Below are 13,854 nucleotides of genomic sequence, written 5' to 3' on the forward strand. Positions count from 1 at the left end.
AGTAGATAAGTAGGTACCACTCCGGCAGGAAGGTAAACGGCGTTTCCGTGCACTGCTCTGGTTCGCCAGAAGCGGCTTGGTCATGCTGGCCACATGACCCGGAAGTTGTCTGCAGTCAAACGCCGGCTCCCTCGACCTATAGAGCGAGATGAGTACCGCAACCCCCGAGTTGTCCACGACTGGACCTAACGGTCAGGGGTCCCTTTACCTTTAAGTAAATGGGAGCCCACTTAGTACTGTCAAAAAAACCCCCTCAAATTTGCTATCCTTCAGGTCAACTCTAATCCCACGTGAGGTCTAGAATTCAGGAGTCTAGTTGGCTCCATGAGCCTCTTCAAGGATTGAGCAAAACGTTTCAATTTGACTGCTATTGCAATGGGTTGGGTAGGATGACTGGGTTGTATTCTGCGCCATTAAATCAGGCATGAGGAACCTGCCGTCAAGCAATAGCTGCAGAGCCACAACACTAGTCACATTCATTATTGCTGGACTCGCGGGACTTGCATTTCCAACGTAATCTAGCAGGCCACCATCTCTGCTTTAGAGGTAACCTGTAATAATAATAATAATAATATCAAACTGCTGAAGTTAAGTCCCTGAGCCAAACCTCTGTGCAAGCAGCTTACAACAAGGCTGAGCAACTTCCAATTCCAAATAACATGCCCAGGAAGGGAGTCCGCTGTCAGTATAACAATAAAATGGCCGAGAGAGCCAGTGTGGTGTAGTGGTTAAGAGCGGTAGTCTCGTTATCTGGGGAACCGGGTTCGCGTCTCCGCTCCTCCACATGCAGCTGCTGGGTGACCTTGGGCCAGTCACACTTCTATGAAGTCTCTCAGCCCCACTCACCTCACAGAGTGTTTGTTGTGGGGGAGGAAGGGAAAGGAGAATGTTAGCCGCTTTGAGACTCCTGAAGGGGAGTGAAAGGCGGGATATCAAATCCAAACTCCTCTTCTTCTTCTTCTTCTTCTGTATCCTGAGCCTCCCAGTTCCGGGAACATCCACGCCACATCAGCAGAAAAAGGGTACTAAAAGCATTCTTTTCACAATGCTGAGATATTGCATTCCCAGCTATGACTAACCCCAGTGAGCACAGCCAATGGTTAGGAATTGTGGGAGTTGAGAGCGCCAAAAATATCCAGTGAGCTGCAGGCTGCCCATCCCTCTTATAAATGCTCAGTTTGATTAAATGAAAATTGCTGCTAGGATTAAATGGGCGAATCTTAACATAGCTAGTCAGGTCTTGGTGACCGAAGCAACGTCTAATGGTCTCATTCAGAAGAAGACCATGCACTGTCCACATACCACAGAGTTTGTATTGAGATCAGCCACCTGAGAAGATGGGAAGGGGGTGGGTAGAGTTTGAAACACTGGAAACTGTTTTTCACATAGAGACACAAACAAGCTGACAAAATTAATTGTTTTAATCATTATAAGCAACACACACAAAATAGCTAGGCAAGCTCTGTGTTCAATATTCAGTTCTGCAATGTCCTATACAGACACAAATGAGATTTAGAAGGCAATACCACAGCGGTAGCAGAGCATCATGATCCTGGGAAGGAAATGGAATATTGTGTTTTAAAACTTGCCACTGTTCACTTCTGGTTAGCATTCACCAAAGTACAGCTCCACAGCAAAGTCTTCCCTGAAAGTCTTCCACATCCTTGGCTTGTGTAGGTTATCAATTTCATTTCTAGAAAGGTAAAGCCTGGGGAAAGTGGGGAGGGAAGTATTAAGTTCAACGAAGAGCATGTAAATCCATGTGCAGGGAATGGCACATGTTCAAGCATTTTCCTTCTGCATTTGATCAACCGATGGTGGAGGAGCTTCCCACACCATTCAGAACCCCGGAGAACTTCAAATGGAACCTATGGCACAAAGAAGGGGCTCCCCCTTGCATAAGTTACCATTCAGTGGCGTAGCATGGGTTGTCAGCACCCGGGGCAAGGCAAGTAATTTGCGCCCCCCCCCCCCGCTGCACTGTCCCTCCCCCAGATAGTCCCTCGCTCTCTCTCCGCACCGCACGCCTGGCACCCTCCCCTCCACAGTGGGCGGCGACCCGGCGGCTCGGATCGGATTCGCACAGCCAGCACTGCAGTGAGAGAGTGAGTGAGCCAGGTAGGGACAGAGAGCTGCGAGTGCGAGCGTGCCCCCCCCCCAAGATGTTGCGGCCGGCCCCCCCTGCACCCCCCACGCTACGCCACTGTTACCATTCCCAACTCATGGGAGGTGATAGCACAGCTATCCTTGCCACCAACCCCTGGCATGTTGATCCAACACAGAAACAGAACACCTGAAAAAGTCACACTGGAAATATAACACCAAGTAGTTACTGGCAGAACACGGCAGCATGTACCTCATCTGTAAATGCTGTCTTCAACTCCCACACAATCCATTTTTAGCACAAAAGCACGGCTGCCTCCCATTTGCTGGGGACTTGTCCTCAAGCTTGTGCTCAGTCATTCTAGCGTTGATGAGCTACGGTAGTAGTTGCAGCTATGAGGCAGCCATTTCTGTTCTGTCCTCCATTTCTCACCATCGTTTCCATTCCATTCCACTATGCTATAGGTTATAGCTCACCTCACTCTCCCCACTGTGGCCAAAACCAATGTAATGAATTATGTGATCAGTGTCAATGAAAGCGACACATCAGAAACCATGCAGAAAGTAACATTTGTGGACTAAGAACAACAAAAGCAAATAGCACTTATATTCGCTTGCATGGTTTCTGTTCCTGACGTTGGATGAATGTGCAAGTTGTGGCCATTTCTTCTGTTTCTGATGTCCCTTGTTGCACCCCCAAAAAGAGAATGTACAGCTCATTCTGCTTTATGAGTTAATAGTGACTTTTAATTTGTTGTCAAGCTAGTGAAATTCTGCTAGCATTCTGACTCAGTAGACTCCCTCTGTCCCTTCATATATTACATAACATAAAGGCAAAGGTAACCCTGACCATTAGGTCCAGTCGTGGCCAACTCTGGGGTTGCAGCGCTCATCTCGCTTTATTGGCCGAGGGAGCCGGCGTACAGCTTCCGGGTCATGTGGCCAGCACGACTAAGTGCTGGCGAACCAGAGCAGCGTATGGAAACGTCGTTTACCTTCCCGCCGGAGCAGTATCTATTTATCTACTTGCACTTTGACGTGCTTTTGAACTGCTAGGTTGGCAGGAGCAGGGACCGAGCAACGGGAGCTCACCCCGTCGCGGGGATTCGAACTGCCAACCTTCTGATTGGCAAATCCTAGGCTCTGTGGTTTAACCCACAGCGCCACCTGCGTCCCTATTATATAACATGCTGACCTGCAACTGGGGTAGATAATGATTCCTTTCCAATACAGGGCGAGTCTGATTGCATGCCCCTTGAGACAGATGAGCAAGTGTTCCTATTCCTGCTACTTAAAAGTAGCAACATGGCTGCTTAATCTTTAATTTCTCCTACATCGTGTTTATCAGCAGCAATGGTTCAGTAGTGAGCAATGAGGCCTCCATCCCTGAAAGGAAATTGATTACTCAGTTCTTCACTCAACCAACTTCCTTTATTGGAGACTCGCCCAACAGTGCATTTCAATGTAAGAAAAACCTTCAGAGACTTGAACTCATGCCCTCTTCCCCAACAAAGCAGAGACGGTACCGTATTTTTCGCTCTATAAGACGCACCAGACCACAAGACGCACCTAGTTTTTGGAGGAGGAAAACAAGGGGGGGGGAAATTATGAATCTCAGAAGCCAGAATAGCAAGAGGGGTCACTGCGCAGTGAAAGCAGCAATCCCTCTTGCTGTTCTGGCTTCTGGGATAGCTGCACAGCCTGCATTCGCTCCATAAGACGCACACACATTTCTCCTTACTTTTTAGGAGGGAAAAAGTGAGTCTTATAGAGCAAAAAATACGGTATTTTTTAGCCTGTATCTTTCTGAAGAGCTAGGCTCAAGGCAAGTCCCCAGTAGCAAATGACAGGCTCTACTTTCTTCTGTGGGGTCATGTGAGGGGAAAGGGTTGGTTGTTTACCTTTTATAAATATATTGCAGTCCCATGGAAGAAAGCAAAGCCTTTCTCTTGATAACGGAGACTTGTATTGGGCCCATTTCTTCACACAGATAAAAGTTTGTCACACCTGGTTCCCAAGCCAGCCAAAGTTTGAGGGCATCTTAGCTTTTTGTCACAGGCCTCTGATGTCGGTCATTACAGCTTACCTGTTGTCCTCTACAAAGGCTGTGTGGAACCAAAAGAAGAAAGCGCAGTCATCGTAGCCTTTTGGTATAGCCTGTATTTTAAAAGGCAAAAAGATGGAATGTTTAATGCCTACTAACCTTTGTATAGTGCTTTCCCATGTTCAAAATGCGTCACGTGCATTAACCCCGTCACAATCACAACACATCCCAGAAGGCAGTTCTCTCTAAGCGCAGAGTACAGCCTAGAGCATGTTACCTAAGTCTTCATTGTGAGTTCATGCTACATACAATATTCAAACAAGGGAGACAAGACTTCACTCTGAGCCATTACACCAGCTGTTTAATTTAACATTTAATGTGATTTATTATATTTGGTGCCTGTCATTGCATCTGCCAAATAACTCATCCTCTGATACCTATGACCGGGCCTTTTCTATGTCAAGCTAGTTTCCAATACAGTGGTACCTCAGGTTACATACGCTTCAGCTTACAGACTCCGCTAACCCAGAAATAGCGCTTCAGGTTAAGAACTTTGCTTCAGGATGAGAACAGAAATCGTGCTCTGGTGGCACGGCAGCAGCAGGAGGCCCCATTAGCTAAAGTGGTGCTTCAGGTTAAGAACAGTTTCAGGTTAAGAACGGACCTCCGGAACGAATTAAGTACTTAACCCAAGATACCACTGTGTTAGTTGTTTTGTTTCCACAATAAACTGGGACTAAATCAAATATTCCCTTCAATAACACCTCCTTTATTTTCTGAAATATCACAAGTCACATTCCATTTCTCAAGGTCTTCCTGCATCTTTAGTGTCATCATAGTTTTCAGGATTTAGATTCCACTGGGTCAAAAGGCAGGTTATAAAAACCAACAATTCCCTATCCACTTTTATACAGTGGTGCCCCGCAAGACGAATGCCTCGCAAGACGGAAAACCCGCTAGACGAAAGGGTTTTCCGTTTTGGAGGTGCTTCGTAAAACAAATTTCTCTATGGGCTTACTTCGCAAGACGAAAATGTCTTGCGATTCCTGGGGGGTTTTTCCCCGCTCCCCACCCCCTTTTTCTAAGGCACTAAGCTGCTAATAGCCTTTTAGCAGCTAATCCGCTAATCCCTTAAGCCTTTAATAGCCGCTAATAGCCACTAAACCGCTAATAGCACTAATCTGCTAATCCGCTAATGGGCTTGCTTCGCAAGACGAAAAAACCGCTTGACGAAGAGACTCGCGGAATGGATTCTTTTCGTCTTGCGAGGCACCACTGTAATTCTGAATGTTAAAGCAGGATTTAAATATCTGAAATAAATAAAGGCCAGAAGGTGTGTTTAACGAAGCGAACCTTGTGTTTGAGATGGGTCAGCAATGGCTACAGAGGACACAACTGCTGTGTGACTGAAATGCAAAAGATCCACAGTTCATTTACTTACAGATGAAGAAGATTCGAATCTGACTTTCACATCTTTGCTAACTACGGGGCAGCATTCAAAAGCAATTACTACCCAGTCATTTTCGCCATCGAAGAACAACTGAAAGTAGATGGGACACGATGAAATATTCTTGTTACAAAATGCATGAATTTTTATCTACTGAATCAACTATAGCCTCCTACTGGGGCAGCTTGGCAAGTAAGGTCCCAGCAGCCCCCTCCCCAATGACCCAACTTAATTTGCCCTCTGAAAACTAATTTGGTCTGGTAACTTTCCTTTGGCCCCATTAAAACATAAAATTCTTGGCTACTCCTCAAATCGCCTAGCAACACTCCCTCCTGTTAATCTATTACTACTTAGGAGAACACAGCTGGAAAGTAAGGTTCACAGGCATTGCTGTTGAGGGAAGAATTTAGAGCACAATATACTACCAAATTCTGTTTAGCTAGAAGATGGACACCTTTTCTTCCATCCATGCTTTTCTTTTAAAATGTAAGGCATTTTAGGGGGAAAAATTCCTGCCTACTGCATTTCATCTTGTTATTCCTGTATGTCCCAATCTAACAAATATGCTGTATTTATGTAATATATATTAACTGGGGGTGGTGGAACCGATATGTGGTCATTGCCCCCCCCCCCCGTTTTGTTTAAAAGGCTGCCAGTCCTAACTCCAGTTCAGAAGAAGCTTAGCTTCTAGAAAATGTGCAAAATGTGTTAAATGATGCAGGAATTACAGAGTAGCTGGGCTGCCTGCCAATAATCTCATCCCAAGAGCACCTGTGACATCCATGCAATTTATTCAGAATGCCACAGCTAGACTGATGACTGGGAGTGGCCACCGAGACCATATAACACCGGTCCTGAAAGACCTACATTGGCTCCCAGTACGTTTCCAAGCACAATTCAAAGTGTTGGTGCTGACCTTTAAAGTCCTAAATGGCCTCAGCCCAGTATACCTGAAGGAGCTTCTCCACCCCCATCATTCAGCCCGGACACTGAGGTCCAGCTCTGAAGGCTTTCTGGTGGTTCACTCCCTGCAAGAAGTCAAGTTACAGGGAACCAGGCAGAGGGCCTTCTTGGTGGTGGCGCCCGCCCTGTGGAAAGCCCTCCCATCAGATGTCAAGGAAATAAACAACTATCTGACGTTTAGAAGACATCTGAAGGCAGCCCTGTTTAGGGAAGTTTTTAAAGTCTGAAGTTTTATTCTGTTTTTAACGTTCTGTTGAAAGCCACCCAGAGTGGCGGGGGAAACCCAACCTGATGGGCGGGGTAGATATAATAAATTATGATTATGATTCCGCACAATTATAAGAACAAGGGCCATTTGTGAGAAACACTGCATTTTCCACAATTCTAGAATGCTTCACTTTTAGAATGCTCAAAACATTTGCTCTCCTTGCATCAAAAACATACCCCCAAAGCACGTCCAGCAAATTAATTATAGGGATTAAGAGATCCATCGCACAGAAAGAATCTTAAATATACCACCAGTTGCAAAAACTCTAGACAGGTAACAATTTATTACGCCAGCCACTCATGACAGACTTTTTAAAACTAACCCGGGAGTCTCTTACCTGGCAGTTTTCTTGGGTTGCACAAACACAATGAAATACCACTTGCTTTTCCATTATTATCTTCACCTTCAAATCACTCCCATTGCCTTTCCCAACTCCTAAAAAAAGTTTTTTTAAAAAAAGGTTAAATAGTGATAGCAGGACAATGATTAGGCTGAATTTCAAGGACTGATGCTGAATTGTCTACTGCAAACTCATGGACTACATGGAATTGGCGGAAATGACTGGCAGAATCCGAGAGCAGGGAGAAGAGTCGATGGAAGAAGACTGGAAAAAATTCAGAGTATATTTACAGAAATATTGCAAAATTAATGAATGCTAGAAGAATGCTGGAATGAAGTTATATGGTTTTAGCAGAAATGTTATAAAGAATTAAGCAAAAGCTGATTGTTAATGGGCCGAAGTGGAAAATTTAAAGTTAGATTGTGTTAAGATAAATTATAGAAGAAAAAATTGAAAAAGAGGGAAAGGATTTGCTGAAATAGCTAATTGAACTAGAATACAAAAAAGGGAGGTGTGAGGAGGTCGATGAAACAAGTAAATGAAAGGTAAAGATATGGAAATATGGGATGTGTTTTTTAAATATTTTTGTTTCTCTAGTTGTTTTGATGTATTGTTTTTTTTCTTTTTCTTTTTGATGTATTGTTTGTTAAATCTTTTATTGTTTCTTTCTCTCTTTTGTTTTTTTCCCCTGTAACTATTAAACTTCTAATAAATATTATTTAAAAAAATAAAAACAAATTGTCTACTGCAAACTCTTTAAAAAGTAAACTTGCATCACAACAAGTTGCCACTAGAAATCCTACAGCATTTTAGCAGCGCTTACCATGGATAGCGTAAAGCTTTATGCTTTTTATTTCAAGTGGTCTCGCTTTTGGCAGCTGCAGGTTGTACTTCCATTTCAAGGTTGCGTAATACTCAACGTACCTATTCTGCAAAGAAAATTTGAGCGCGCCTTGAGAAATAAGTTACAAACAAGCTATAGCGTTTTCAAAGCTAAAAGCAAATCTCCCAACTCAACCCTGAAGTAAGAGCAACCTTTTGGCTGCAAGAGAAGGTGACCTTCAAACCCCATCACTGCAAGCCTTGCCTTACCCAAACACTCCCAAATCCTGGACTCATCATATGTTATAACACAGGTGTTAAGTTGTGGGTGAACATATCAGACGACACAGCGATTCTTCAAACAGCTCTTGTTTATTCACAGGCCAGAACAGAACTGAACTGAAGGGTTCAGCCAGTCTGCTTATATAGAGCTCCAGTACAATGTAATTGTAACAACTTTCTGTAACTATCCAATCACTGAACGTCACTTTCGACCCCTTATTTGCATATGTGGACCTGAACTATCTACAGTATCCCCCTGCTGGCCCAGGGTGAGAACTTCAGTACATAACAACAGGGATCCCCAAACTAAGGCCCGTGGGCCGGATAAGGCCCGAGGGACTCGTTTATCTGGCTCACAGCAACCCCTGCCGCCCGTGCTTACCGGCGCTGCACGACTGCCCACTTCTGGGTCGGAGGAGCACCAGAAATAGCTTGTGCGCATGTGTGTTATTTGCGCATGCGCAAGCGTTATTTCCGGTGCACATCTGGGTCGGAGGCCCGTGCACATGCACACAAGCTATTTCCAGTGCTCCTCCAACCCGGAAGTGCGCCGGAAATAGCATGTGCGCATGCATATGGGCACGCGCTCCCCCGCCCTCTGGCCCGCCATGCGATTGCCGCTGGAGACACCGGCCCAAAGCGCAGCAAGTTTGCTGACCCCTGTTATAACACCAAAGTGTTATAGGTTGTTCGCTGGACTGAAGGCACTCTAGGTGCCATCCAGAAACGCAGGGGTATGAGAAGGGTGGTGCAGGAAAAATGGTCAGTTATAGAGCTAAATCGTGACATTCTGCAAGTTGTGTTAATCCCTTGCTACGATACTGGTTCCAGTGTCTTTAACCGAGACGTCATTGTAGACTCTTACCTGTGATGGAGTTTCAACACCCTGAAACTTGGAGCTTGTGCTTTCATCGGTTCTTCTTTTACCAAAGTACTGTAAACTTTCCTAAAAAAAGGAAGATGATAACAGGTGTCACCATATCTTGTAGTGTTTTGTTTTAAACCAAGGAACTATAAAGTGTTATTTTAGAGACACAGGTTTGGAGGCCAAGTTTTCCCTCTGTTCAAGTTAGAGTGGGGTGGATTTTGCCAACTTCCTCTTTCATCTGCTCCCTTACACCATTCCCACGGTTCCTCCAAAAGCAGGTTTTCAAGGGAGATGAAATATACTCAGAGTCGCAAAGTGATTTCATGCTCTTTATTCAGCTCATAGTGGTGAGGAGGAATGAATGAAAGTCCCCTCAAAGTATCTGCTTTATATACATTATTTACACAATGGGCTGCCCATGATTGGCTAATTCCGGAATTCTACTGTAAGCCAATCAGGTTGTGGATTCACTTCTATCTGGAGCATGATTGGGTGGTTCCTGCCAACCAATCATACTGCTGCATTATTCTAGGACCAATCAGACTGCTGCATTTTGGATCCTATTGTTCTAGGACCAATCAGACTGCTGCAGTTTGGATCCTATTCAACTCAGTACATAACAGGAGACAAGAGGCTGCAGAGTTAAAAGGAGCTGGGAAAGTCCATGTCTGGGGAACGTGAAGTTTGCTCCTGCGTACAGATTGGCTATGTACACATTAGTGGCTTATAACACAACATTCATCTCCAGAACCATTGCTTTCTCTGATGGTATTGTTTACAGGAAGATCTTCGATACGTTAGAGTCATGGGGGAGATTCTTTTGTGTCAATTGCTTGTTCCTAATGAAGCTCCTCTCCCTCCATCTTCTATGCTCTTCAACGACCAGTATTACCAGGCTGGTTTTCCCTGCCTTGTCTCTTCCTGCCGAAATCCTCTTCGTTTCAGTTGTACACACCTGGGATTCGCTGTGCATTGAGCAAGCCTACAGCTCCCAAACTGGAGCAAAGCTGGCTTGGGGGAAATCACATCAAAATGTGATACAGTGGTGCCCCGCAAGACGAATGCCTCGCAAGACGGAAAACCCGCTAGACGAAAGGGTTCTCCGTTTTTCGATGCGCTTCGCAGGACGAATTTCCCTATGGGCTTGCTTCGCAAGACGAAAATGTCTTGCGAGTCTTGAGATTTTTTTTCACTCCCCACCCCCTTTTTCTAAGCCGCTAAACCGCTAATAGCCTTTTAGCAGCTAATCCGCTAATCCCTTAAGCCTTTAATAGCCGCTAATAGCCGCTAAACCGCTAATAGCGCTAATCCGCTAATAGGGTTGCTTCGCAAGACGAAAAAACCGCTAGACGAAGAGACTCGCGGAACGAATTAATTTCGTCTTGCGAGGCACCACTGTACTTCAAAAGAAACTATGGAATGCCTGTAGTGTGTACATGGATTTAAAAAAAATAGGAGTGGGAATTCACTGGAACCAGAGTAAGCGGTAATGTATGCACAGCCATAGTATTCAAGCCATAGATCCCACAACACTCGGAAGGGGGGGGGGAGGGCAAATTCACCACCTCCTTTTCCTCCTCTCCCAAAAGACACTGCTGGAATTTTTGCAGCAACAACCCTGGGGTTAAGTAGCATGTTTACCAGTCAAATTTCATCATTTTCCCATCTGAGAGCTGCATTCCTTTCTGAGCAATCTTCCAGGAAGTCGCATGACAGTGGTAGGCAAGGCAGAGGCAAAAGTAGGTGGAGGAATCAATGCGAATTTTACCTTTGTACAGCAGGCTAATTTCTACGTACACTACTCTCAAAAATCCAGGCAAGCAAGAAAGGCCTGAAGGCTGTATTCAGAACCTGGGCCTAGGGCACCCCAGCTCTGGACTCGATCAAACATTTCCCTTGGAAGTGACAGAAAAAATTCCACATGGTGCTAGCAGTGTCTGCATACTGCTTACTATGTGGTTCAGCCAAATTGCACTGAGGGATGAGCCTTCACTCTGTGCATTGGGCATTTCTGGCAATAGGGGTTATGGTAGTATAAACAAGGCACACACCTCCTGCAACTGAGCTGAACCATGTATATAAACTTCAGGTTGTCATGCCACTTAAATGAATTGCAACCCAGGTGGAAGAGATTCTTCAGCATTCTCTGCACACAGAAAAAAGCCACTCTTTGGTCTTTGAGAGAATTAAAGCACACAAGTTCAAAGGGAAGATTTAATGTGTGCCATCGCTTTACGTACCTTTGCACTTTCAAACAGGCTGTTCTCAATAAGCCAGATGCAAATCATGGTGCCAGTTCTACCTGCATTTAAAAAAAAAGGGGCGGGGAATCAAGACTTCAGAGGAAAGCCATCAGGGTTGGATTCAAGTTGTACTCAAGAAGGGAACCACTAGCACATTCAGATTATGCTACACAAGAGATAGCTCAGTCAGTAGAGCGTGAGACTCTTGAACTCACGACCCCAAGATTGAACCCCACATTGGGCAAAAGATTCCTGCGTTGCAGAGGGCTGGACTAGATGATCCCTGCAGTCCCTTCCAACTCTATAATTCTATCATGTGAATTACAAAGAATGGTTGGGGGAGCTGGGGATGTTTAGCCTGGCAAAGAGGAGACTGAGAGGAGATATGGTAGCCATCTTCAAATATCTAAAGGGCTGTCGCGTGGAAGATGGAACAAGCTTGTTTTCTTCTACTCTAGAGGGTAGGGCCTATACCAATGGATTTAAGTTACAGTGGTACCTCAGGTTAAGTACTTAATTCGTTCCAGAGGTCCGTACTTAACCTGAAACTGATCTTAACCTGAAGCACCACTTTAGCTAATGGGGCCTCCTGCTGCTGCCGTGCTGCCAGAGCATGATTTCTGTTCTCATCCTGAAGCAAAGTTCTTAACCTGAAGCACTATTTCTGGGTTAGCGGAGTCTGTAACCTGAAGCGTATGTAACCCGAGGTACCACTGTACATGGTTAACTTAATTAAGTTGCAGTTTTTGTTCAAGAGTTCCAACTTTTGAAGTCTTCCAAGTCACCTTCCTTTAAAATAGCAGCTTTTAAGTAGCAAAATATAACCAGCTCTGAGTTCCTCAATCCAAAATTTTGAAGAGGGACCAAGAGCTGTGATGGACCAGGTAATTCTTTGGACTGTAGCTCAGTGGAAGAACACTGTCATCTCCAAACCGGGCTGCGAACTTGCCTGAAACCCTGGAAATTCACTTCACAGTCATATACTGAACAAGTCTGACCTGGCAATAAGGCAGTTTCTCACCTCATTCTGCCTCAACTACCTTATTTCAGAAAAATAACGGTGATCATTTAATACTGGAACACCAGAAGCTTTTGTAAACTAGAAACAGAAAACAAAACACCTTTAAAAAAAAAGTTCAACCTCCTTCAGCTCCATGTCAATGTTTCCACTAAAAAGGACTTACTTACCTTTGCCTCCTTTGCAATGTATTGCTATGACATTGTTTTCATCTTGTAGCATCCATTCCATCACGCTATGCGTGAATTGGACCATCTCCCTTAAGGGCAGAAAGAGGAATCTCACTTAATTTTTCTTTTCTGAGATGTTCGGGGGGGGGGGGACCGGGGACCTAACACAAAATCATTTTATCAGAGCAGTAATAAGCCCTTAGCAGCTTGGGATCAGTTTACCTGAAAGGTTGGCTTGTGTACGTGCCCGACCCCTTTTAGTCTGTGGAACTTGTAATATTACAAGTACCAAACAACATTCACAAGCAGACTGATCTTTTGTGGTGGCAGCTCCAGTACTTTGGAACTTCCTAGTAAAGGTAAAGGGATCCCTGACCATTAGGTCCAGTCGTGGCCGACTCTGGGGTTGCGGCACTCATCTCGCTTTATTGGCCGAGGGAGCCGGCGTACAGCTTCCGGGTCATGTGGCCAGCATGACTAAGCCACTTCAGGCAAACCAGAGCAGCACACGGAAACGCCGTTTACCTTCCCACTGGAGAGGTACCTATTTATTTACTTGCACTTTGGCATGCTTTCGAACTGCTAGGTTGGCAGGATCAGGGACCGAGCAACGGGAGCTCACCCCGTCGTGGGGATTCGAACCGCCGACCTTCTGATCAGCAAGCCCTAGGCCGTGTCCCTTTGGAACTTCCTAGGCCCTCACTAAAACACTTTTAAGAAGTTGACTAAAAAACATTATTCCAGCAAGCCAACTCAGACAATAATTTAGTTATGCATATTTGTCTTGAATTTGTTTTCTGTGTATTATTGATAATTTTATACTAATTTTTGGACATTGCTTAGAGATTTTTGAAAGTGATCCATACATAAATGAAAAACATCAACCAAGTTAAATCTCATCTGGCTTGGAAATGTCTTGTTTCAATGCCATTTACAAAAAAAACATTGGCACCGTGCTTTTTGATTTTCTCTGAACTGGTTTCTCATGGACTAGAGCCATTTGCGTTCTTCAGCTGCCCTGATGGGTCTTTTTATTTAATTTTTCTCTCCTTATATGCACACAGAAGCACCTTGAAATTATACTTACTCCAGAGTGGGAACATTATGGTCATCAATAAATATTCTCTCCACCCTGTAATGGAATATCTTTGGGTCATAGCCTTGTTCACCTGCAGGAGAGGGGTAGGGTATATAAAATTTTTTTATTTTAAAAAAATTATTCAGTGTTTGATTGTAAATAGAATCACTAAGCAATTTACCAAAAAAAAAAAGAAAAAAAAAACAAC

General features: G+C 44.5%; 1 protein-coding gene and 1 long non-coding RNA gene across 5 annotated transcripts in view; one reads left to right on the plus strand and one right to left on the minus strand.

The window, feature by feature from the left end:
* Positions 1–13,854, plus strand: part of LOC310675278 — a 147,811-nt gene that overhangs the window by 101,403 nt on the left and 32,554 nt on the right. The window lies entirely within an intron of this gene.
* The window catches only part of LOC310675167 (phosphatidylinositol 3,4,5-trisphosphate 3-phosphatase TPTE2-like), a 28,331-nt gene continuing 15,883 nt past the window's right edge, over positions 1,407–13,854 (minus strand). For all 3 annotated transcript variants that reach the window (XM_083435363.1, XM_083435365.1, XM_083435364.1), the window contains exons 11-19: positions 13,656–13,737; positions 12,569–12,657; positions 11,378–11,439; positions 9,135–9,215; positions 7,989–8,094; positions 7,163–7,260; positions 5,589–5,687; positions 4,190–4,260; positions 1,407–1,708 (exon numbers count right to left, since the gene is read on the minus strand). In XM_083435363.1, the coding sequence (XP_083291489.1) occupies positions 1,606–1,708; positions 4,190–4,260; positions 5,589–5,687; positions 7,163–7,260; positions 7,989–8,094; positions 9,135–9,215; positions 11,378–11,439; positions 12,569–12,657; positions 13,656–13,737 (791 nt within the window). In that variant the 3' untranslated portion in view covers positions 1,407–1,605. The remainder of the gene's footprint in view (positions 1,709–4,189; positions 4,261–5,588; positions 5,688–7,162; positions 7,261–7,988; positions 8,095–9,134; positions 9,216–11,377; positions 11,440–12,568; positions 12,658–13,655; positions 13,738–13,854) is intronic.

Source organism: Podarcis tiliguerta (assembly GCF_965153285.1).
Source record: "Podarcis tiliguerta genome assembly, chromosome: 3".
In the NCBI taxonomy this organism is placed as follows: domain Eukaryota; kingdom Metazoa; phylum Chordata; class Lepidosauria; order Squamata; family Lacertidae; genus Podarcis; species Podarcis tiliguerta.